This window comes from Mustela erminea, chromosome 9, assembly GCF_009829155.1.
Source record: "Mustela erminea isolate mMusErm1 chromosome 9, mMusErm1.Pri, whole genome shotgun sequence".
Classification (NCBI taxonomy): Eukaryota; Metazoa; Chordata; class Mammalia; order Carnivora; family Mustelidae; genus Mustela; species Mustela erminea.
Genome location: NC_045622.1, coordinates 100,849,983 through 100,875,913, shown reverse-complemented (window position 1 = coordinate 100,875,913; position 25,931 = coordinate 100,849,983). Strand labels below are relative to the sequence as shown.

At 40.4% G+C, this 25,931-nt stretch overlaps 1 protein-coding gene across 3 annotated transcripts in view; it reads right to left on the bottom strand.

Moving 5' to 3' along the window:
* Positions 1 to 16,565: 16,565 nt before the first annotated feature.
* The window catches only part of LOC116598942 (fatty acid desaturase 2-like protein FADS2P1), a 34,550-nt gene continuing 25,184 nt past the window's right edge, over positions 16,566 to 25,931 (bottom strand). For all 3 annotated transcript variants that reach the window (XM_032358460.1, XM_032358461.1, XM_032358464.1), the window contains 6 exons: positions 23,504 to 23,580; positions 23,229 to 23,326; positions 22,157 to 22,253; positions 20,258 to 20,337; positions 18,448 to 18,573; positions 16,566 to 17,047 (listed from right to left, as the gene is read on the bottom strand). In XM_032358460.1, coding sequence (XP_032214351.1) covers positions 16,996 to 17,047; positions 18,448 to 18,573; positions 20,258 to 20,337; positions 22,157 to 22,253; positions 23,229 to 23,326; positions 23,504 to 23,580 — 530 coding nt within the window. In that variant the 3' untranslated portion in view covers positions 16,566 to 16,995. The remainder of the gene's footprint in view (positions 17,048 to 18,447; positions 18,574 to 20,257; positions 20,338 to 22,156; positions 22,254 to 23,228; positions 23,327 to 23,503; positions 23,581 to 25,931) is intronic.

Here is a 25,931-nt window from a genome sequence, read left to right as displayed (position 1 = left end):
TGGTACATTCTGGGCTCTGATGGTCTCACAGTAAGCAAGAGATAAGTTTTGGACTCTTGCTTGTCAGGAAGTTTACATTCTGGTAGGTGAAAGATATGAAATACTCTTGAAAATTATTAGTAAAAATTTTGAGGGCATGTGAGGACCTGCAGGTACATGATAATCCCTCTGGGTATGAAAATTACTAGAACCAGATGAGAATTTAGCTACCTTCCTGTCTCCCTCCCTAGCTTAATTTAGCATGCGAGAAATCCAAGGCAGAGAGGTCAGAGCACAGTAGGCATTGTTGCCAGTGCAGTGGGAATGTGTTCTTGGTCCAGTGCCTAGCAGTACTTGGCTATGGAGATAGGCATCCTGGGTTCAAGTTCTGCCTCCACTACCTATCACCTGTGTGGCCATGGGCAATTGACTCAACTTCTCTGTGCTTCTGTTTCCTCTCCTATAAAATGAGGATAATAGCATCAATATTTTGGTGAGGATATTTGTAAGTGACTGACACAGAGTAAGTGCTAAGTACATGTTAGCTGGTATTAGAATAATTAATATTGCCTGAGCTTCCCAATAATCTACAGCAAAGTGCCTGTGGGGGAGGACCGTGGGGACTGCTTTCCTTCCAGCTCAGCCACAGGAGCAGCACGTTCAGGGCCAGGTAGCAGGGGCTGGTGGGGATGCCATTCTCCAGCAGGAGTCGTCCAAGTCCGCATATGTACTCTGGATAGAAAGATGAGCCCTCAAATGGGAAGGTAAGATTCCTAGATGTGGGGAGGAGGGAGGCCGATTCTGCTGCTTAGACTCCGTTTGCCTCCAGCTTTTCCAACCTCTTTTCCCTGTGGAGGCCCTCCTGCGAGGTCTTCTGGAGCCTGGCAGCCCCTTCCCACACTGCTCACCCCCCAACACCTCTGCCCCCTTCTCTGCAATCCCCGTATTCCCTTCTCCCTCCGGCCTCCTCCCTTCCCCCAGGGGCCTTTCCCCCCCCCATGGCTGCACACCTCCTCCCCCCCCCCCCCCGCCCCCGCCCCAGCCAGTTTCTCTCCCTGCAATGAGTCTAGCAGCTTTGAGAGAAGAGTAGCTCTTGGGATTAAGATCTGGAATCTCCCCGGTATTTGCACTAGAGGGACATATTTATCATCTCGGCCACCTTCTAGCCACTCCAATTCCTTCACAGAATCCATGCCCCCCCCCCCCCCCCATTGCCTATCATTCCCTAACCACTAACCTGTTAGTGGTTTCATCATGACCTGAGCTGAATGAAGGCAGGTCAGGTCCCTGCTGTTGTCATCTATCCCGGCTTCTCCTTGCTCCCCCTCCACATTACCTGCCTTGACTCCTCAACCTGTAGCGTGACAAAGGCAGCTCCTGCATAGATACCCAGCGACACCCTTGTAACCCCTCACTCCTGCTATTTTTGACAGCCATGGACTGTCTTAATTTTATCCTTCTTTTTAATTCATATGACTCTTGGCTTCTTTATAAAATTGCCAGCTCCTTGAGGGCAGAACAATGGCGTGCCCGCATTCTATGTGCCTGCAGCCTGCCTTAACCACAGCACAGGGTCTCCATAGTTACTTGCTGGGTCCTCTGAAGTGGGCATCAGAATCCTTTTGCACAAAGTGCTGTCCTGGATAGTGCTGGTGGCTTGGCACCAGGAAATTGCATCCTCTGCAGGACCACTGGGAGATGTGGTGGATGGCTTGAGGCGGAGAAAAGGAGTCCCCAAAGAAGGACTATCTACTGAGTACCCCCTCTGGGCCCGCACCAGAAGACACATAGGCCAAAATCACTGCTCTCAAGGAACTAATGTCATTTTCCAATTCTCCTCCCACTTTATAAATGACAAAGACACACTTAAATTCATTCACTCATTTAGGATGCACTCTTCCAGGTTTCTGTATTAAAACCTATATTCTAGGGGCGCCTGGGTGGCTCAGTGGGTTAAAGCCTCTGCCTTCAGCTCAGGTCATGATCCCAGGGTCCTGGGACCGAGCCCCACATCGGGCTCTTGCTCAGCAGGGAGCCTGCTTCCCCCTCTCTCTCTGCCTGCCTCTGTGCCTACCTGTGATCTCTGTCAAATAAATAAAATCTTAAAAAACAGAACAAAACAAAACAACCCCCCCCCCCCCATATTCTAGTGAGATGAGGTGACCAAGAAAGAAGACAGTTTCAGACGGCATACATGTTATAAAGGAAAGAAAACAGATTACTGGTTAGGGAATGATAGGCAATGGTGGTAGGGGAGGGCACATGGATTAGGGGAGATTCCAGGCAGGTAGGACATCAAGTTCAAGGTCGCTGCTGAGAGAGAGAGGAGGAGAGAAAGCAAGGAGAACACTCAGGAGGCTAGTACCATGGCTCCTGAAAGGTGACCAGTGACAGGCCTGGTTCTGATACTTTAACATACGTTGTATTTTTAAAGCCCCAATACACTGGTCATTTGTGAATAAAAGAGGTAATCCTAGGAAGGGGCAAACTCATGATCACATGGTTAATTAGTAGGTGTGTAACTTCTATTTTATTTTATTTTTTTAATGATTTCGCTTATTTATTTGAGAGAGAGTGAGAGAGAGCGAGCAGGGGGGAGAGGGAGAAAGAGAAGCAGACTCCCCATTGAGCAGGACACCCGATGCGTGGCTCAATCCTATCCCATGACCCTCGGATCATGACCTGAGCCAAAGGCAGATCCTCAACAAACTGAGCCACCCAGGTGCCCCTAGAATGCATAATTGTTAAGAGAACCTTCTTTTGGGGGCTGTGGCCACTGCACCACTCTGGCTAAAAACTCCCCATTGGGCTTAGACAGCCTCACACACTCTTTCTCTTTAGCTCTGCCTAGTCCTGCCCCGAATAAATCATGTATCGTAACACGAATTCTTTAAATGTAAATCAGTATTTGCATTTACAGAGAGAAGGAGAGCCAAACTGCTCTTGTGCCACCTTTTCCAGTTGTTTGAACAGAGTTCCAAGTTATAGGCGTTAATAATTTCAGCTACGTGTTTTTTGGGTCACGCTGGATAGGCAGCACTGGTGCAGTGACTGTTGGATTCTGGGCAGCAGTTACCAGGAATGTTTTGAATGCTTGTCTGAAGCATAAAGATTATTGACTGTTTTCGTCACCAGGTAGGGACGTTTTGTGGCTTTGATGGTTGTTCTTAATTGGGAGATTTTTTGTTGGTCACATGGAAATGGTGAAGCTCAATTCACCTGAAGCCTAGAGTTTAAACCTTATTTTGGGTAGAATATTTGTCTTTGGCAAATAAACAACTTCCTCAGCACATCGGAAAGGGCTTAAGAGGTATGGAAAATTACTACCCACCCACCGGCTCACCCACTTCCATTCTGGGACAAATGGAGGTGTGTGTCTTGGTAGAAGGAGTGAGGCATCAGGGAGAGGGAGTGGGTAGGACTTCGGGTAGAGGGGAGTGGCTATTTCCCGACTGATACAGAAGTGTCTCTGTCTTTTAATACATGATACACCTGCGGGGACTGTTTCCTGTTTCTTTCTGCAGAACTAGTAGTGAAATTCAGACATCTTCCATGAAGTGGTGTAGACAAGAATTCTGGTGTAAACCAGAACTGATATGCTGGGACACCCTGACAGTCTGTGACCTTGATCCCCTCATCTCTCAGTTTAGCTGTGTGGGACCTGGAGCACAGAGTTTCCTGATGGGTTCTCCTACACGATGAGCGTCCTATACCATTCACCTTTGTGTTTCATATAAACATTGCAATTTTATGTCTGTGCCATTATAGAAAAATTTTGGGGTGGTATGCAAATATAAAATCCTTATCTGTGCTTTTTATGAATGATGGCAAACTTGCAAACATTAGCCAAACCTTCCTTTTAAAATATAGTGCAACATATTTAGGGCACATTCTTCAAGCTGGATATTTTATGTTTTTCTAGAGATGAACCGAACTCAGTTTTGCAAATGGAAAAATGTCGATGAAATACAATGGGCTTTCCTCTCTGATGCCTTCTCTCAGTATTAGACTCCTTTCCTAGCCTCTGACATTCCTTTTATTTCCTGCAAGGACTGAGCTAATGCTTTTTTTTTTTAAGCTGGTCCATTTTTCTCCCCCCTCCAACTTGACTGAAAGTGTCCTTTTTTTTTTTTTTAATTTTTATGAGATTGGTTCTTTTATTTTTTATTGAAAGTATCCTTAAGATGCTTTGTTACAGCAAGTCTCCCCCTCTACTCTCTTTTTCGGTGAGCTCTCTGGGGAGTGTGTTTAAGTCTTTTGCCCTTACTTCCCTTCCATGTTTTGCAAGGGCGTTTTCTCCAATCACCTGCTAGCCATCCCCACTCAGATTTTCTTTCTGAGAAAGCTCAAGGTGTTTAAGAGCAACCCTTCCCTTTTGCTCCATCTTCTACTTTTTGCCCCTTGGTTAATCTCACCACGTACAATGTGAACTTTGGATTGTCTTTGGGCTTCCCTAATGTATAATAATGTGCCATATTCCATGGTTTTGGTCTCTACAACATGTCTTATTTATTCCTTTCCATTTCATTATTTATCCCACCAGCCAAATTTAGGTTCTCATGATCTCTCACCCAGTTATTGAATTAGTCATCTTGCTGGTCTCCCCTCCTCCATGCCACTCATCTTTCAGTCTTCTCTTTATGTGGTTCCAGAAGGGTCCTTCAAGATCCCAGTTCCAATTACACTGCTCTCCAGCTCAAAGATTCCCTGTGGATCCATCTAATGTACTAAACCAAGCAGAGGTTTTCCAACCTGGCATTTTAGATTTTTTTTTTTTTCAGTGTGGACTCAGTGTAACTTTCCAGGCTTATGCACCATAGCTCTAACGAACTAATTTATTAAGACATTTACTGAGCACCCACGCAATGCCAAACAGTGGGCTGGATGGGTAATAAAATGATGAGTGACAGCTCCCATGGCATTTTCAGTGTGGTGGATATACAGACAGGGATAAGTTTTATCAGTGTGGTGAACAGGGTTTTGGAACTTATCAAGGGAGACTTAATCTGGTTAGTGAAGTCTAGGAAGATGTCCCAGAGAAAACAGTGTTTGTACAAATAATGGAAAATTATGTTTGAATGCTGCTGAAAAGCCAAGGCGAAATAGACTTATGAAGAAATGAAGTTGAAATGGAAGTGAAGAGAGAACTTGGCACACTATTCTATAATCTCACTGGGCTCCCATTCTATTCTTTGGGCAGTAGCTTGTTCCTGCTGTTAGGGCCAATTTAATGTTAAAACCTGTTTAACTATTAGGGCCTGCTTAGCCAGAGTGACTCCATATTGCCTAGGTAGTCATATCGCTGTTTACATCCACGGACTTCATTCCGGGAATAAACGCCCTAGTAGTTCCTGGTATCGGTTCCGGGTATCAATTCCGGGAGTAAATGCCTTAACAATAAAAGCCACATACCTTGGGTCTGTGGCTATGCCCTATAAAACCAGGCTGTGAGATCGGGAGGGGGTTGCTCTCTTCGGAGGGAGCCCTGGACGGTCAGTCTGACTTCTAATGCTTGGCATAGAATAAAGCTTCACATAACTTTCACTTTGTCTCAGTCTCATTCCACTGGCCAGTCAGTGTAACTTCTAATGCTTGGCATAGAATAAGGCTTTGCATAACTTTCACTTTGTCTCAGTCTCATTCCTTTGATAACGGACCCCAACACCTGCCTCAGGGCCCTTGTACTTACTTCTGATTATCCTGCTTATCAGGATCTCATGGCAGGCTCCTTCACATTTTTCTCACACTCAATTTCCCCTGACATCCTGTTTATCATTCTCTTACATAACACCCAGTTTATATTCATACATAATCTTGCTTTTTCTTCCACTTACTTGTTTATTGACTGTCTTCTCCAGCAGAATGTAAAGTCTAAGAGACCAGGGTCCAGCCTCTCTCATTCACATCACCTGCCCAATGCCTGACACATGGTAGGGGTTTAATAACTGTTGCTAAATGAAAGAGGATGACGTAGATAAATGTGTAAGTAAGTGAAAAACAGTGAAAGATAAATGTATGTCCTATGTTTATTCTGTTTTGGCTTAATTTTCCAGAAAGTTAACAATGTTATTTTTCTCTTATAGCAAAATTCCCTTAAAATTCCTTGCAAGATGAAGCTGCTCCACAATTTTCACCAATTCTTTATGAAAGAAGAGAAATATACTTTTGTGGTGTGCCTAATCTGGGCTTATTTTTAAAAGTAAGGGCCATCTGTACCCCAATGTTTATAGCAGCAATGGCCACGGTCGCCAAACTATGGAAAGAACCAAGATGCCCTTCAATGGATGAATGGATAAGGAAGATGTGGTCCATATACACTATGGAGTATTATGCCTCCATCAGAAAGGACGAATACCCAACTTTTGGAGAAACATGGACGGGACTGGAAGAGATTATGCTGAGTGAAATCAGTCAAGCAGAGAGAGTCAATTATCATATGGTTTCACTTATTTGTGGAGCATAACAAATATCATGGAGGACAAGGGGTGTTAGAGAGGAGAAGGGAGTTGGGGTAAATTGGAAGGGGAGGTGAATCACGAGAGACTATGGACTCTAAAAAACAATCTGAGGGGGTTGAAGTGGCGGGGGTTGGGAGGTTGGGGTATCAGGTGGTGGGTATTATAGAGGGCACGGATTGCATGGAGCACTGGGTGTGGTGAAAAAATAATGAATACTGTTTTTCTGAAAATAAATAAATTGAAAAAAAAATAAAAAAGTTTTAAAAAAGTAAGCTTCTTTAGATTTACTTTGGAGCACATACAAAAATCAGATGGATTAATGGACAGATAGGTGGATGGATAGGTGTGAAATGAGATGAGTTTTCTAAAGTGTTACTGTTCAATTTAGGTGATGGCTACTCAGATGTTCACTGTAAAATTCTCTCAACATTGATGTCTGTTTGCAAACTTCCACAAATCATGCAAAGAGAGAAAAAGTCCCTGAGTATATTCTTGCCATCAAAAGGGTTTAAATTCAATGCCCTATACCTTCTGCATCTTTAAGGTTGATGACTAGCATGGGAATAGTCAAGAAAGTCCTTTATAATATACTGATGAAGTAACAAATGGTACACTTGTATTGGGTATGATTTCCAACAATGACAGTTGTGCCTTCACATGGTTAACCAGGAGTCTGGATAAATAGAACCCCTGGCTCTCTTCTATCTCACCAGCCTGAGATCTGGATGCTGGTCCCAGGAGATTTAAGATTAAGGGCCAGAGGTGGAAGGTGACTCATGGGTGTTACTTGTTGCCACAAGAGAAATCATTTTCTCACTTGTGACTCATAAGCTTATTTGGAGAAAGGTGTCCCTGTCATTATGAAAACAATTTAGTGTCTTTCTATCCTGTGGGTCTGTGTGACTCTATGGCCTCTCTTGCTTTTGGTAGGTCTCTGATGGGAGGAACCTCCTTATAACAAAATAACAATAATGAGCATGTGAATGGGTGTCCTCAGCTTATGAAACTATTACCTTACTCGTTTGTCCCAACCATACTATGATGCATGTAGACCAGGTAACAGTAGGAACCACACCTATTTCACAGACTGAGGTATGAAGTGTATAAATGACCTGGCCAATTTATTGTGGGGTGTTACAGAGCTGTAATTAGAATCTAGGTTCTGTTATAGGGGACTTCTATTCCAGTTACCCTTACTTAATGCGCAATGGAAAAGGCACGCAGGTTCTTACTGCATCATTTTACCAAGAGGAATGAGGCTTTAGAGGAAATACGGTTTCAGGGAAGGCCACATGAAAATAGCCACAGGGAAGATGAATTTTTTTTGACTGAATTCATGTTATATCACCACAAACCTCAAATACATTTCTTCATCCTGTTCCTATAGGTTAAAGCAGTGCCTGTCATTTCTGAAAACTTAGATCTCAGCTTGACTACTCCCAAGTGATATTTCTCTGAGCAGGATACCCTTTTAGGATTGGTGAGTAGCTGTCAGTCAACAGGAATCCTTTCTGAGCTGGTGCTTTGCCTGTCATGCTGCTCTAGCCTTCCCTTGCCTGGGGTGCCTGTTCCTGCTGAGGTGAAAAGCTAACTCCCTTGATGCTTATTCCATCAGCTCCTGGCAAGCTATTGGAGATATTCCAGAAATGCCAACTGCCCATATCTATTAATGTCACATAATTCTCCTTTGAATTTCTTGGCATGGAAATTAATGAGCGTTGAGTATGGAGTCAGATATCTCTGAGTCTGAAACTGCTCCACCACTTCCTAACTGTGACATCAGGCAAGTTGTTTGGCCTACTTAAGCCCCAAGTTTTTCACCTATAAAATGGGATTAATTATAGGACTTGCGCCATGGTGCTATTATGAGAATTAAATGGAATAATGCCATGAAGGGTGTAGCTCAGTACTTATTACTTGGTAGATGTTCTCCAGTTTTGATAAGCATTCTAATAATTCAGAATTGGATATAGAAGTGCCTTTCATATATTTGACAAAATTTACCCTTTGATCTAATTAGGAAGCTACATTCACGTACTTTTTTTTCTTCCCTCCCTCCTCTCTCCCTACCTCCCCTCCTTCCACACATCTTTATTGTGGGTCTCTAACATGTCAGGAAGTTCTGACTCTTATGGATATTGCAAGCATGAATAGAAGAGAAAAAAATTAAGATATCACACAAAAGAATGTAAAATTTTACCTGTAGTGATGGCTACAGAGCATATCACAACAGGCATTGACTTTGTGGGGAGGTTGCCCTGAGATCAGCAGTTTAGTGGCACATAACCAGGTGAGAAGGGAGGGCAGGAGGGTGATAGAGATGTTCAGACACTGTGTTCAGGAGCAAAAATCCTGTGGCAGAGGGAAAGTGATTACTAGAAGAAACCATGGGGTCTGAAGCAGAGGGAGCAAAGACCAGAGTGGCATAAGGTTGGGCAGGGTGCATGGGGATGGCTAATGTAAGCAAAGTCTTTTGGAAGTCCTGGGGTTTGGTCTTTATTTCAAGAGCAATGAGAATCCACTGCAGAGTTTTAAGTAGGGCTGTGACTTAATTCTCAGGATTGATTGATTGATTTATATTTATTTTTTTCTTTTTAAAATTTAAATTGAATTAGCCAACAATATTGCATCATTAGGTTCAGATGTAGAGTTCAGTAATTCATCAGTTGTGTATAATACCAAGTGCTCATCACATCATGTGCCTTCCATCATGTCCATCACCCAATTACCCATCCCCCCTCCTAGCACCCCCTCCAGTTACCCTCATTTGTTTCTTATAGTTAAGATTCTCTCATGGTTTTTCTCCCTCTCTGATGACTTCCCAATCAGTTTTCCAACCTTTTCCCTATCATCCTCTGTGCTTTTTCTTGTGTGCCACATATGAGTGAAACCATATGATAATTGTCTTTCTCTGACTTGTTTTGCTCAGCATAATACCCTCCAGTTCTACCCACATCAAATTAAATGTTAAATATTCATCCTTTCTGATGGCTGAGTAATATTCCATTTTATGTATGAATTGCATCTTACTTTTTTTTAAAAAAAATTATTTGACAGAGAGAATTTGACTTCTTTGCCAATTTGAATGTCTTTTGCTTCTTTTTGTTGTCTGATTGCTGAGACTAGGACTTCTAGCACTATGTTGAGCAACAGCGATGCAAATGGGCATCCCTGTCACATTCCTGACCTTAGGGGAAAAGCTCTCAGTTTTTCCCAGTTGAGAATGATATTTGCTGTGGGCTTTTTCATATATTGCTTTTTTTTTCATATATGGCTTTTATGATATTGGAATATGTTCCCTCTATCCCTACACTGTGAGAAGTTTTAATCAAGAAAGGATGCTGTCTTTTGTCAAATGGTTTCTCTGCATCAATTGAGGGGATCATATGGTTTTTGTTCTTTCTATTATTAATGTGATGAATCATGTTGATTAATTTGTGAAGTTGAACCAACCTTGCATCCCAGGAATACATCCCGCTTTGTCATTGTGAATAATCTTTTCAATGTACTGTTGGATCCTATTGGCTAGTATCTTGGTGAGAATTTTTGCATCCATGTTCCTGAGACATATTCATCTGCAATTTTCCTTTTTGTTGGAGTCTTTGTATGGCTTTGGGATCAAGGTAATGTGGATTCATAGAACGAGTTTGGAAATCTTCCTTCTAGTTCTGTTTTTTTAAACAGCTTCAGAAGACAAGGTATTAGTTATTTAAATGTTTGGTAGAATTCTCCTGGGAAGCCATCGGGCCCTGGACTCTTGTTTCTTGGGAGGTTTTTGATTACTGCTTCAATTTCTTTGCCTATTATGTATTTGTTCAGGTTTTCAATTTCTTCCTGTTTCTGTTTTGGTAGTTTATAAGTTTCTAGGAATGCATCCATTTCTTCCAGATCACCTAATTTGTTGGCATATAGTTGCTCATAATATGATCTTATAATTGTATTTTCTTAGTGTTGGATGTGATCTCTTCTCTTTCATTCACAATTTTATTAATTTGGGTTCTTTCTCTTCTTTTTGATAAGTCTAGCTATGGGTTTATTGATCTTATTAATTCTTTCAAAGAACCAACTTCAAGTTTCATTGATCTGTTCCACTGTTCTTTTGGTTTCTATTTCATTGATTTCTTCTCTAAGCTTTATTATTTCTCTTCTCCTGCTTGGTTTGGGCTTTGTTTGCTGCTCTTTCTTCAGTTCCTTTAGGTATAAGGTTAGCTTGTGTATTTGAGACTTTTCTAATTTCTTGAGAAAGGTTTGAACTGCTATGCACTTCCCTCTTAAGACTGCTTTTGCTGCATCCCAAGGGTTTTGAATAGTTGTGTCTTTATTTTCATCTGTTTCCAGGAATTTTTAAAACTTTTATTTAATTTCCTGGTTGACCCATTCATCCTTTTAGTAGGATGCTCTTTAACCTCCAAATACTTGAGTTCCTTCCAAATTTCTTCTTGTGATTGATTTCAAGTTTCAATGTATATTGGTCTGAAAATATGCAGAGAATGGTGTCAATCTTTGGTACCAGTCTAGACCTGATTTGTGACCCAGTATGTGATCTATTCTGGAGAAAGTTCCATGTGCACTGGAGAAGAATATGTATTCTGTTGCTTTAGGACGGAATGCTCTATATATCTCTGTGAAGTCCATCTGGTCCATTGGGTCATTCACAGCCCTTGTTTCCTTTTTGCTCTTCTGCTATGTCCATTGCTGGTGAATGGGGTGTTAAATCCCCTACTATAACTGTATTATTATAATGTGATACTTTAACTTTGCTATTAATTAGTTTATATAATTGGCTACTCCCAAGTTAGGAACATAAATAGTTATAGTTGTTAGATTTTCTTGTTGGATAATCCCTTTAAGTATGATATAGTGTCCCTCTTTATCCCTTACTACAGTCTTTGCTTTAAAAGCTGATTTTTCTGGTATAAGGGTTGCTACCTCAGCTTTCTTTTGATGTCCATTACCATGGTAAATTGTCCTTCACCCCTCACTTCCAATCTGGGGGTGTCTTTGGGTCTAAAGTGTGTCTCTTGTAGACAGCATATGGATGGGTCTTGCTTTTTTGTTCAATATATTACCCTGTGTCTTCTGATTGTAACATTTAGCCCACTTACATTCAGAGTAACTATTGAAATATATGAATTTGGTGCCATTGTAATATTCCTTGTGTGTCTCTTTGCTTATAGGATCCATGTTAATATTTCTTGCAGGGCTGGTTTAGTGATCACAAATTCTTTTAGTTTCTGTTTCTCCTGGAAGTGCTTTATCTTTCCTTCCATTCTGAATGATGGCCTTGATTGATAAAGTTTTGTTAGTTGCAATTTTTCTCATTTAATACTCTGAATATGTCATGCCAGCACTTTCTGGCCTACCAGGTCTCTGTGGATAGGTCTGGTTGCCAGTCTAATGTACCTGTCCTTGTACATTAAGAACCTCTTGTCTTGAGCTGCTTTCAGGATTTTCTCTTTATCTGGGAAATTTGCAAGCTTCACTATTATATGTTGGGATGTTGATCTATTTTCATTGATTTTTGAGGGGGGTTATTTGTGTCTCTTGGATTTGAATGACTGTTTCCTTCCCCAGTTCTTAGTTATGATTTGCTCAAATATACCTTCTGTCCTGCTTTTTTTTTTCCTTCCTAGGGGACCCCAATAATTTAAATAGATTTTGCTTTATGGTATTGCTGATTTCTCAAAGCCTCCCCTATGGTATTAATTGTTTTTCTCTCTTTTTCCTTGGCTTCCTTTCTTTCCATCCTTGTGTGTTCTACACTATGGACTCTCTTCTGCCTCATTTATCCTTGTTGTTAAAGCATCCACTTTGGACTTCATCTCAGTTAAAGAATTTTTAATTTTAGCCTGATTAGATTTTATTTCTGCACTGAGATTCTCTAGTGTCATTTATCCTTTTTTATCCCCCAAGCTCAGCTAGTAACATTATAATCATCATTCTGCATTTATATATTATATATATAGTATATATATAATAAGACCTATTCTAGATCTTATATTTTACTTATGTTTATATTGATTAGGTCTATGGCAGGAAAGTATTACTCCTGGTTCTTTCTTTTGTTGTGACTTTCTCCTTCTAGTCATTTTGTTCAGAGAAGAATAGATGATGAGAGAGCAAAATAAAAAAGTATTAACCACGGGGTGCCTGGCTGGCTCAGTGGGTTAAAGCCTCTGCCTTTGGCTCAGGTCATGGTCCCATGGTCCTGGGATTCAGCCCTGCATCAGGCTCTCTGCTCAATAGGTAGTCTGCTTTCCTTCCTCTCTCTGCCTGCATCTCTGCCTACTTCTGATCTCTGTCTGTCAAATAAATAAATAAAATCTTAAAAAAAGAAAGTATCAACCACAACCCTAGCAAAATACACACTAGGGAAATCTGAAGAGGTTGGAAACCAAAAAAGAAAAGAAAAAAAAAAGGGAAAAAAGAGAAAATATAATCTCCCAGGTGGACAAAACAGGTCAATCCACTTGGTCCTGGGTGTATTTTGGTACGTTTGTTAGAAGACATTAAGTTCCAAAATTATAAAGAAAGAAAAAAGATATATATACAAAAATAAAATTGAGTACCATGACAGAAAGCCAAAAATGAAGAATATATCTATAAAATGTAAGTGTAAAAATGAAAATTAAAAAAAAAAAGACCTAAAAACAAAGAGTTGGTAAAATAAGAAATTAGTTGAAAAGGAGAAAGAAGAAAACAGAAACAGAAACATAAAATTTGAAACTGAAAGAGTAAAATCTCATGAGAATAAAACCTCCAATTCTATATATTATTTTCCCTAGCACAGGAGTTTTTCAGTTCTGTGTGTTCCCTAGAGTTGGTATTTGCCTGAGATCCTGGGGTCTTCTGGGGGAGGAGCCTGTTGCACTGATTCTCAGGTGTCTTTGCCTTGGTGGAGTTTCACCACCCTTTGCCAGGAGGCAGGGCTCAGTGTAAGCTGCTTGGGGTAGCTCTATGTAGCTTTTGTCCCCTGAAACATTTTCCCACTGGTTTAGAGGATGAAGATAAAAGTAAAAATGGGAGCACCTGGGGGCTCAGTCAGTTGAGTGTCTGCCTTTGGCTCAGATTGTGATCTTGGGGTCCTGGGATTGAACCCCATGTTAGGCTCCGCGCTCAATGGGGAGCCTGCTTCTCCCTCTCCCTCTGTGATTTCTTTCACTCTTGTTCTCTCTTAAATGAATAAAATCTTTAAAAATAAATAAAATCTTTCAAAAAAGAAAAAGTAAAAATAACAGGGCCCTGCTCTCCAATCCTGGAGCTGAATGATCTCTGCCCTTATTCTATGGTGCTCCTTCAGGGAAAAGCAGTCAATCTCTTTTGTGTGTGCCAAACTCTGTAGACTCCTTTGGTGCACACCCACACCAGTCCTCCCAGGGAAAGGCAGTGGGGTCTCACCACAGCCCAGCCACTTCCTGTGCCCCTGCTTGGGGAGCGTTTGCTGCATCTCAAACAACCTATAATGGTTGTTTCTTGCTGGACCCCTGCTTAGAGAGCCATTCATGGTTTATGGCAACACCTGGTTGAGAGGCCATTCCAGGGCTTGCTAACTGTAGCTGGCTTCCCTGCTCCAATGCTTGGGAGCTCTGCTGCACTCAGGCACCCCTGTTCTTTCTGTGACCCTGGGAATCCTGAGATCCCCACCACACTATCCTACCTGGTATTCTGCCCCACTTTGCCACCTGAGCACCTTTCAGATAAGGACACCCTCAGTAGAACAGATTTTAAAGTTCTGATTTTGTGCTTTGCCGCTGTATCACTTTCCAGGGCTGGCTTATGGAGGTTCCTTCTCCCTTGAGGTTTACCTTCCAATATATCCCTTCAGATTCATGTCTCTGTATCTCCTACCTTGCAAAAACTGGTCATTTTTCTATTTATAGAATTGCCGCATGTTTTCCTTAGATCACAGATTGAATTCACAGGTGTTCAGAATGATTTGATAGATATCTAGCTGAATTCAAGGGACCAGATGAAATGTGGGTCCCCTAATCTTCTGTCATTTTCCCTCCTCTTATTATGTTTATTATTATTATTATTATTTTTTTGGGGGGGGATTAGGGTCAGAGGGTGAGAGTGTGAAGCTTGATGCAGACTCAATCTCAGGACCCTGAGATCATGACCTGAGCCTAAACTGAGAGTTGGCTGTTCAACTGATTGCTCCCCCCAGAGCCACTTTCAGGAGTCATTTAGTTTAAAGAGACAGAAGTCTGGTCCATCTTCATTCATGTCGCCATGGAGTAGAGCCCTACATTCTGGAGAACAGCAATAAAATGCCCTGAGTACTTCCATCTAGATTCTAACCCAGTGCTAAGTGGTCTGGGAAGATGTGAACATTATAGGGCTTGGTTCTCCTTCTCTAGGAGGCTTATGATAGAAGTAATACAATAAAAGAAGTAATAAAATGTCTCCCCAAGTAAAAATACCAGTCATCACAGGGTGAGGGAGAGAAATCAGTTGAGATAGTTTGTTCAAGAAAATGACTGTTACACTGAGATAATATCCACAAAGCAGGTTAAAATTGACTCCATCATAAATTTGTATTCTTTAGCAAATTTCTTGAACTGATTTCATGTGTTTCCCCTAGATAATGTGTCTCAATCTCCCAGATTTGTTCAGTCCCATAGTAACCAACTTCATTTGGGCAACTGCCAAGTGAACTAGTTTCAACATTGATGGAGGGATGTCTTTGAGGTAGTGAGTCTGTTCAGAAAGAGTTCTGGTTGCTATTTCAAGAGACAAGGAGAAGAAAGAGTGCTGGAGCATCTCTGGGAGTTGGGCCAGATACAGCAGAGAAAACCAACCACTGTACCCCAGAACCACTTACAACCCTGACTTCAGGCAAGAGAAATCATGTGTAGATCCACTAGCATGTGCAATGTGGGTTCTTGCCACATCAATTCAGGGCTTATATCAAAAAGAATCATGAAGTCAGCAAAGCCTTTCTTCCTTTCTATCCTCTGTCCAACTTCCCCGTTTGCTATCATTAGCATCTCTATGTTTCTTCCTCCTGAGTAGTTCTTGCTTTCTGAGATACATGAGTAACTCCTCTGGACCTTTGAGTAACCTCATGTATTGTTCTTCATTGTCCTTCTTGTACCACTCTGGCTTCTGCTCCTAATGCTTTAGCACCAGGGGCTTCTTTCAAGTCATCACACTTCCTTCTGCCTTAGGATCTTTGCTCTGGAACCCAGGGACTTAATTAAGAAACAAAGAAAAAGAGTGTTTTATAGGGTTTGAAGAAGGGGAATGGAATACTTACTGGTAGCATTTCAGACAACAGATAACCTATAATGCTGACTTGCTTGGAGCTTCAGGTGGAAACTTATGCTGTTTGTTTTCCCTCCCCAAAGCTAGGGTCATCTCTAACATGACCCCATGAATGAATGAGCAAAAGCCCAGATGCTGGACATCAGTATGGTGCTGAGAGCGTCCCCTACCCTAATCCTTCTAGCATTGAAACTTTTTTGTCCTAACATGTGCTTAATTCAATGCTCACCTTGAAAAATGCTTTGACACAGCCTGATGTCTACAGTACACAAAACAAATCTCTTTTCTTCATCAGAGTTACCTAATAACAAGGTGTAGTAATTCTTCTTTGGTGGGTAGGGATTAGATAAATCAATCAAATGATCAGAGACAGTTTATACTTTAGCATAAGACCAATAGTTTTAAAATATGGAATCTTAACCTCCTTAATCAATGGCTATTGGGCCTTGATGTAGGGAACTCCTTTAAGAGATTTTATAATTTAGAAGCAAAATTTATATACATAACAATTACACCTATGTAGGTACAATAATGAAAAACCAAAGTGAAGATGAAAACATTTAAGGAGGCTTTAACATTAATTAGACTTATTTTTTAAAGGAAAAGAGGCTCTGGGTCACCTGAGTGGCTTAGTGGGTTAAAGCCTCTGCCTTCAGCTCAGGTCATGATCTCAGGGTCCTGGGATCGAGCCCCGCATCAGGCTCTCTGCTCAGCAGGGAGCCAGCTTCCCCCTCTCTCTCTGCCTGCATCTCTGCCTACTTGTGATCTCTGTCAAATAAATAAATAAAATCTTAAAAAAAAAAAGAAAAAGAGACTCACACATTTAAGTAAGGAATAAGCAAAGATTTGTATTCTGGCAGACATTTCCTAAATACACCATTCTCTTCTAGGAACAACTGAAGTGTTTCCTGAAGTGCCCATCAGAGGTCTCTCCTTTGGCCCATTTCTTCCTATACCCACCTCATCAGTAAAATTTTCTCTGATTCTTGTGCTTATGCCCCAATGATGGAGACGATCCAATTGGTAGGACCAAGTTCAAGATTCTATTGAAGAAATAAAAGAATTTGACTCCCATTTCCCTTTTGTCACCTTAACCACCTTGTGTTTCCATTGCTTTGCATTTGCAGAGAAAATCTTCAGGGAAGGGGTTATCATGTATCCTTGGAATTCACTCTCCTGGCACCCTCAGTTATGCCAGAGGCACCAGCAGGTAAGCAGGAAAGATCTCTTGTACATTCATTAACCTCTTTCAGAGATGCCCCTACATGTGTATTAAGGCTGATGCTCTTCTTCATGTTTCGTAGTAAGCATCCCTCCAGAGGGCTGCAGATTTCTTCAATGCCCTGCAGGAGAAACAGACAAAATCATCAGTAGGTGAGACTTTAATGGAAAAGGAGCTGCTCCATATAACATGTGCTCTTTCATTGATTCACAGCAATGTTGTCACTTCCAGCAATATCTGATGGATGTTTTTTTCTGTTGCCCAGAAAAAGGAGTCAAATACACTGCATTGTTTTTTTAGCAGATGAGTTCACCTTTCCTTTAAGGAGGAAATTGAGTTTATATTTCATTTTATTCTCCTTTGTACCCCAAAAATCAATTGCTCTTTTTTCTAGTATTCAAAATAAAGTCTCTGAGTCTCTATAAGTTAAAGCATATACCTTTATATGAACCCATCCTATATCTACCCACCTATCGTATTTTACAACGTGAAAGATACTTTTTTAGGCTTGGGGGATGTAGCAATGAGTAGGAGAGACATGAGTCCCATCTACACGGGATTCCTGGTCTAGGTTGGGAGACATACATTAAATAATATATTAGCCACGATGTTATTTAGTCACGATTGTGATAAAAGTCACAAGTGAAGAGAAGCAGGTGCTGTAAGTGCAGATGAAGGGTTTGGTCCTGGAGGTGAGAGGATGGAGATGAAGAAAAAGCATTTATAAGCCTTGGAAAGTGGATTGAAATTGAGAAGGTGATGTGAGGGGGAGGTGGTGGGCTGGAAGAACATTCTAAGCAAAGAAAAGGTGGGAAAGGACAGGAAATGGTAAGGGGCAGGGAGTTTTGTAGCAACTGAAGAGAAGCCAGATATCCGGAAGGCAGAAGAGGGAAATGGGAGTGGTGGGGAGTCTGAAACGGGAGCACTGTCCAGAGGTCAGATCAGGCCAGGCCTGGCCTTGTTGGCTTAATTCAAAACACCGGTATTTTCTTTTTCTTCTAATTGTAAAAGTAAGAGAAACTTATTACATCCAGATCATGGGCTTTTAGTGTTTTGTAGGAGGATGTGAATATACCAAGATGAGTACAGATTTTCAGTTCCAGCAGACATCTCTGCTCTTGCTCAGTTACCATTCTCCTATCCACACATTTATGTTCTTGGACCCTGTAGGCATCTAAGTTCGTAACTCTGGGCAAGATGATTGGAGAGTCCCCCACACCCCCGGCATATAAATTATAAAGCATGATAAGGCTCTTGAAGAAATACAGGGGCAAATAACACACAATTCTGGTCTTAAGAACCTTGAAATTTAGGAGGGCAGCAAGGCATTTTCACAAAGAATTAATTACCTAGAAGGAAGTAGGTACACAGTAAGAATTATTTACTATCATTGCATTGTTGACATTGTTCCCTGAAGGTTCTCATGTCCCTTTAATAAATAGTTGTTGAATAAATGATTCACAAGGCAGTGACAGTCTGGAGACCAGCAGTGAACTGTGAGTTGAAATACTCTGTAATTACCTGACAATATCTCCAAATGCTTCCAGCATGGGCTTACTCACATACGGCAATCCGTGTTTGGCACACAGTGACCTCACCAGGGGTGCCACCTTGTGATAATTATGGCGTGGCATTGTGGGAAACAGACTGGAGATACAGAGACAGGAGATATAAAACTTAGATCAAAAGAGCAACCTGAAGAAGTTTTCTTCCCCCTATTACTAGATAAAACTCTATTAGCAAGGCAGACCCAACCTTGACATTGCATAGTACTCCTGTTCCAGGAAGTTCAAAACTCTTGTCAAAACACTCTAATATTATCTCTTAATCTTCTGCAAGCCCTGTGGGTGGCAAATGTTTGGGAAGACCTAAGAGAACTACCTCTACCAAATATATTTATTTTTAGCCAGGTCAAATGAAAGTAGAGGGCTTTCTACCATCTTGAAATACCTACAGAGTTGGAGATAACCACCTCTCCACCATTCTGTGTCTCTCTCTATATATACGTTTAACTCCTGCACAATTAATATGTTGAGTATTCAGTAAGTTGTAGTCAAGGTATGTGGAAAAAATTTCTAGGATAGGAATAAGAAGTGAGGAGAAATGGATTTTATCCAAGGCTTTCCCTAATCTATCAGATGAAATTCTTGGCTTTTAACCTTTTCTTGGATAAAATATGAATAATAATCTTTGCTGTTTTGATGAGATTTTAAAGATTTTATTTATTTATTTATTTATTTGAGAATGAGAGAGAGAGAGAGAGAGAGAGAGAGCGAGAGCATGGGAGGGCAGAGGCAGAGAGAGAGAGAGAGGAGGAGAGAATCTGCCCCTGACTCTGGGCTGAGAGTGGAGCCCAGTGTGGCACTTGATCCCTGAGATCATGACCTGAGCCAAATCAGGAGTCAGATGCCTAAGTGACTGAGCCACCCAGGTGCCCCTTGCTGAGAATTTTTTATTTTATTTTATTTTATTTTTTAAAAAGATTTTATTTATTGTTTGACAGAGAGAGAGAGAGAGAGAGAGAGAGCGAGCACACACACAGCAGGGGGAGAAGCAGGCAGAGGGGTGGGAGAAGCAGGCTCACAAAGCAGGGAGCCCAATGTGGAGCTCAATTCTGGGACTCTGGGATCATGACCCGAACCAAAGGCAGACACATAATGACTGAGCCACCCAGGTGTCCCCCTTGCTGAGATTATAAAGGACGAACAGGAGAAGAAGGATCAGAAAATTCCGCGAGTACATATTTTTCCTTCCTCTGATTATCAGATACAGCTTAGGGAAAAAGGGTGTGGAAAGTCTCTTTGAATATTCTGGAGAGACTGACTTTCAAAGTACTATCATTTTCTCTTTCTTTAGTGTACATCCTCCTAACTGCCCGTTGGTGAAGTATTTCCAGATATCATTTGGAAATTGCAGCAGGAACTGGATTTCATTATTATTTTGTAACCTCAGCTCTAACGATATAGATTGATATTAATATGAAATCTTATTTAAGTTTCAACACAGTATTATGATTTTTCTTGGGTATTACCAACAAACCACATGCAAGACAAAATGAAACCAATCACCAATTCGTAAGTCTTTGGGAATCTAGAAACTGAGTCTTTGGTATTTTTTTCAAGAACTTCAATTTCTCACAATTGTTACACTTTGTTTTCTTTTCTTCCCTTCCTTACCATTCATGTTTTAGAAAGAAAGCAGCCTTTAAAGAATTCTGGTTCATTTTGTCTCTCTGAAATCTTGGCTATAGGGCTCTTCTCTGGACTGTTTGCGAGGGGCTATTCGAAGTGACAGCCCTTGCCTTTTACCGTGGTTTGTTTTTATTACTCACTGGTGCTCGATTTGGAAGTTCACGTGCCCAGTGAACCAGTCATTGAAAAAGGACTGTTCAATATTACAGGTGGCCAAGACCTGCAAAGAAAAAGCTTACATTAGATGTAAAGTAAGCCCAAGTATCAAATAAAATATTTATTCCTTTAATAATTCAATTGTTCAACAAGTACCTATTTAGTGTAAGAAACTATGAGGGATGAAAAGGATACACAGTGTGTGGTTTCAAAGAACTTATGATTTTAAAACGTAATAAGATATTTTGCTAAGAAGTTTATATAAGGCAATAGATACGAAGAAGTATGTGGGACCTGAGGGGCTAAATCATCATCAGCTTTTGGATATAGATGACTAAGTTGTCATGAATGAGGACTCTAGCAGAGGGAAATGGGACTGTAGGAATTTGGTAGAGATTATAGGTGTTAAAATACCTTTTCTATAGGGCACACTTGGAGGACTTCTAGATGGGGAGTAAGGCATTCAATTGTTTCAACCACAGGTTCTGGGCATAGAAGTGCACTTCAGTGTAAGTAGTTTCCTTTGTAATCTAATATATTTTATTCTATGAACTTAAAACCCTTATCCTAGGAAGGATTCAAGGGGTTCTCTAGACTGCCAAGATTAAGAACTCTTATAAATGTCATTTTATTCAATGTCTTTCTAAGGTTTAATTCTAGTTGGGGTTGTTGCCATTTTGAGTGTTATTTTTATGGTTCGATGTCAGTGTTTCTCAAAGTATGCGTTTAGCACACCTTGGGATTCTCTAGGATCCTTTCAGGCGATCTGTAAAGTCAAAACCATTTCCAGAATACTTCTAAGATAGAATTTACCTTTTTCATTTTCAAAGTCTTATGCTTGTACTGTGGAGTATTTTTTCCCCCAGAAGCTTCTAAATATGGGATGACATCATCAGTCTGATGTTTAACGTGTATTGATGAGTTTTATTTTCATTATTTTAAAGTTAATTAATAAATAAATGTTTTAAAATTATGTTTTAATTTTAAATATAGTAAATATCAGTGGATATAACCTACATAAACAAAAGTTCTTTGACGTTCTCAGTAACTCCTGAGTATAAGATGATTTTGTGGCCAAAAAGTTTGAGAACCAATACTCTATGCTCTAATTGAAGGTCCACTGAATTTGGAAATGAGCTTGGGGAACAAAGTGTTATAATGACAGAATTCTCCAGTTAATCATGGCATAGAGAGTGGAAAGCTTAGGAGGCTGAGATATTCTGCACTGATCATAGCCCTGTTAATCATTAACAGTGTGCTCAGAGATCATGCCAGGTCTCCTCTCTGGGCCCTTCTATTTATACACTGAAATGAGGAGAATTCCAGGGTCCTTCTAGGTGTAAAATTCATTTTGTAATTCTAGGAATGAAGATTCTTTTGAAAGGCTGTGTCATCTGGGGGAGGGGTCAGTAAACTTTCTATAAGACGCAAGACAAATATTTTAATTCTCTGTCACACTCAGTTTCACTATTGTAGCATGAAGGCAGGCATAGATCATATGTAAATGTATAAGCATGGCTGTATTCCAATAAAATTTTTTTTTATAAAAATAGGCCATGGGCTGTATTTGGCCCTTGGACTATAGTTTCCTGACCCTTGGTTTAGAGAAAAGGCTTTGAAATCAGACTGCCTAATGTTTAAAACTTGCTTTCTACCACGGACTAGTTGTGTGGTCTTATACAGTTACTCATTTTCTTCATGCCTTAATTTTATCATCTGTGGAGTAGTAATAATCATAGCATCTGTGTCATGTAGTTACATGCAAAGCAGTGGACAGTGTCTGGCCCCTAGTAAGCATTCCATAAATATAAATTATTATTATTTGAGGAAACCACACTCTAAATCATGGCCTCAAGGATCTTCTCCTAGGAACTTCACATTACCTGGGTGCTGAACCAGTCCCGGTTCTCCTCTCTGCTCATTTTCATTGGTATATGGCTCATTTGGGTAACATATATCATCCAGGCACTTTCAAGAAACCTTTCAGAGAATAAAAGGAGGAGGTGATGACTCCTTGGGGTGTTTCAGTTCCTATCACTGGGCTCGTACAACTGCTGGCAGATCTGGTTGAGCATCAGAGGAAATGAAAGGGAAGGAGAGATTCCAAGAAAATGGTCCTTTGTTTCCCTCTTTGGAAGCTCTTTGTATATAGAGATGACACACTAGGCTATGATCACTTGACCAGCCTTGCAGCCCAATGTATGGGAGCAGTGACCCCAAAGTTCACTGCAGCATTGGCCCAAGGATCAAAAGATACCGAGGATATGCAAAGTGAGTGAAATTTTGGCTTTGTCATCAGATAGAACTGGATTCAAGTTCTGGTTTGGCACTGCCACTGGCCCTTACCTGCTCTGTAACCTTGAAAAATGATTTAATCTCCCTGAGCTTCAGCTCTCTTAGCAGAAAAATGATGGTGCTATCGACATTACAGGAATGTGCAAGGATTACATCAAATAGGATAATGCAGATAAATCCTTTATCCAAGTGCCTGATGCATAGTAGCTGTCAATATCCTCATTATTATGTAGGGTTTAGAATAATAATGTAAAAGAATGGGTGAGGAATAAATTGTAAAGTTGAAGAGAACTCTTTAGTCATTTTGGTTTTGGGAAAATCTCTTGTCTTAAAATAACTATTAAAAATTCCTGTCCTTCCGTTATGGAAGGATTTTGGTGTCCAGCTGGATTGCAATTCAAAAGAACTTGGGGGTCAGATGGAACTCTGTAATTGGGAATTAAACATGTGGAAAGAAAAGGGCAAGATTGGGTAAATCTTTTTCTAAGGAACTTTTCTTATTCAATCAATTCAACTTCAAAAAAAAATATTTTCATGGAAATATGTCAGTTATAGAGAATGGGGCCTGTTGTTCTAATCTTCTGATAATCCCAAACAGCTCAGATAAGGAACATAAGAGGATCATTTAGGTTGCAGGAAAAAATATTCTTGCTTTCTTACTTGACCCCATATATGAGCAGTATGGTTCCGAAGATTCCATAGAAAGGGCCTAACATAATGAAATGGCGGATGTAAAAGCTGCTGACCCAGGCAATGTCCTGCAGAGAGAATGATTGACAGTTAAATGCCCTGGACACAATTTCATTTCCCCTTCACCAGGCTAAGGCTAAGTCTTATGCCTTTTTAGTCAAGGAAGCCACATCTGAAGGGACTAAACATTTTCATGTCCCCTTTTCTATCTGATCTAGCTTCAAAGGATGAGTCAAGTTACTCACTTCCCAACACCTTTGGAGGTACATCAATTGTATGGATTTTATGTTGAAATACAGAGGCACTAAGAGGGGGATCCCAACTGAAAAAGAACAACAGCAAAAAAATATGGTAAGTAAATGAGTAGAATATGACCCCAGTGCAAGTCAGCAGGAGTCTACCTTCTTAACATGTCTCTTCTGGAATGTTGTCCCTGAGAAGCGATGCAAAGTGGAGAACCACAGCCACATCCTAGACTCCATGGGGCTCTTTGAGTCTCTGAGGCTGAAACAAGGATTTGGTTCAAGCTCTCTCAAGAAGACTAAGGAAGCTTTGAAAATTTGCATCGTTCTTGATAGAGACTTACTAGAAAATCTTCTACTCTGAACTCTCATGCTTTCTCAAGGTATATGGAATCCTTCAGTTTACCACAATCCTTGGGATTGGGCCTTGTCACAATATATAAAGGTGGTAGAAATAAAGAAGCAATGTTCATTTTCTGACCAGATGGTTATTTACTTGCTTCTCCCCTAGGACCAGTGAGGCTGCCTAGAGCACAGTCTGATGAAGTCTCTCTGAGTTTTGACAACTCTGTCTTTGATCAGACTTTAGTTAAAGCCTTCTTTGTTGACTAGATCTCACCATTGGCTTCCAGACTCTCAAATACAAACTCTTAGTATAAATGATTTTGTCTATACCTCACACTGAGAGACTTGAACATCAGGAGCAGAGTTTCTTACCTTTTTTTTTTTTTTTTTTTTTTTTTAGGAACAGAGTTTCTAACAGTGCAAGACCACACCTTTGGGATGATCTCAGACCCTTATATTTCTGCCTGAGAAAGTTCAGTACCACCAAAAGAATTTACTGTTTGTTTAAGCCAAAGCTGATTATAGGCATCAGACCTTCCTTTTCTTAGAGTATATCTGTTAGAAAACTTACAATTATAAAATCCCTTCTCTGTCTCTTTGAAACGGATCTCCTACAACCCAGAAAAGTCTTTCTCAAGGACCTGGGAGTCATACCTTTGAATATAATTGTCCAGGATAGGCCCTGTCTCCCAGTATCTCTGTGGGGAGGGGGAAGTGGGACCCTAAGCACCAGGTAGCAGATACAGATGGCCTAATCACACTGACCAACTTTCTCTCCCCTCAATTCCTCTTGGTAATTTCCTTTAGCACACTCAGTGTTTAAAAAAGTTTCCTACTTTTTGTTTTAGCAGAACTGAGCTCAGTTTATACTGAAGTCCCTTTCTCCTACTACAGAAGCCTGAATAAATTTTGTCTTGTCACCTTTAAGAAATGTCCAGCTCTGTTTCTCTTTGACAGTTTGAGCATGATGTACTTGTACCCGAGATACTAAGTTGGCATTTGAAGGAAAAGGAAAAAAATGAAATAGCTCCCAATTCTCTGTGAGATGGGCCTTCTGCAGTGAATCCACACCATCCATTTATTACTCATGAGCTAAGGTCATATTGCAGCACTACAGACGGGGAAGAAGGTTCAGAAAAGAAATTCCAAAAACTTTTTTCTTAAATGAATACACCTCTTGATAGGCTACCTTTCAGAAAGGGGCACTGATGTCCTCATTCCTCTTTTTGGTCATGCAGTAGAAGGAGAGGGTGATTAACATAGGATGGGGCTTCAGAATTCCAGTGGTGGAAGGGGGTAGCAGTGGCAATTGACATTTTTGGTTAATATTGGTTAGCCAAAAAGCCAATAGACATTTTTGTCTATGTCCTATTGGGGCAACATTACTTCTGGTAGAGAACCACTGTCTACAGGAAATGTTTGGAACCTTCCATGATTTTGTCTTATTTCTCAAATGTGTAATGAGCATTTTTGGGGGTTCCATGAAAATTTCCTTTGTGAACTGCCATGAATTTGATTTTGGTTAAGAACAAAGCATTTTTAATTCTTTCAAAGAACAAGCTCCCAGTTTTGTTATCTGTTTTTTTTTTTTAATTTCTGTATCATTGATTTCTGGTTTAATCTTTATTATTTCTCTTCTCCTGCTGGATTTAGGTTTTATTTGATGTTCTTTTTCTAGTTCCTTCAGATGTAAGGTTAGGTTGTGTATTTGAGATCTTTCTTGTTTGTTGAAAAAGGCTTATATTGCTATATACTTCTATCTTAGGACCATCTTTGCTGTATTCCAAAGGTTCTGAACTGTTACATTTTCATTTTTATTTGTTTCCATGTATTTTTTAAAATTCATCTTTAATTTTCTGTTTGACCCATTCATTCTTTAGTAGGATGCTCTTTAACTTCCATGTATTTGTGTTCCTTCTAATTTTTTTCTGGTGATTGAAATAAAGAAATAGATCCCATTTACAATTGCACCAAAACATATGAGATACCTAGGAATAAACCTAACCAAAGAAACAAAGGATATGTACTCTGAAAACTACAGAATACCTATGAAAGAAATTGAAAAAGACACAAAGAAATGGAAAAA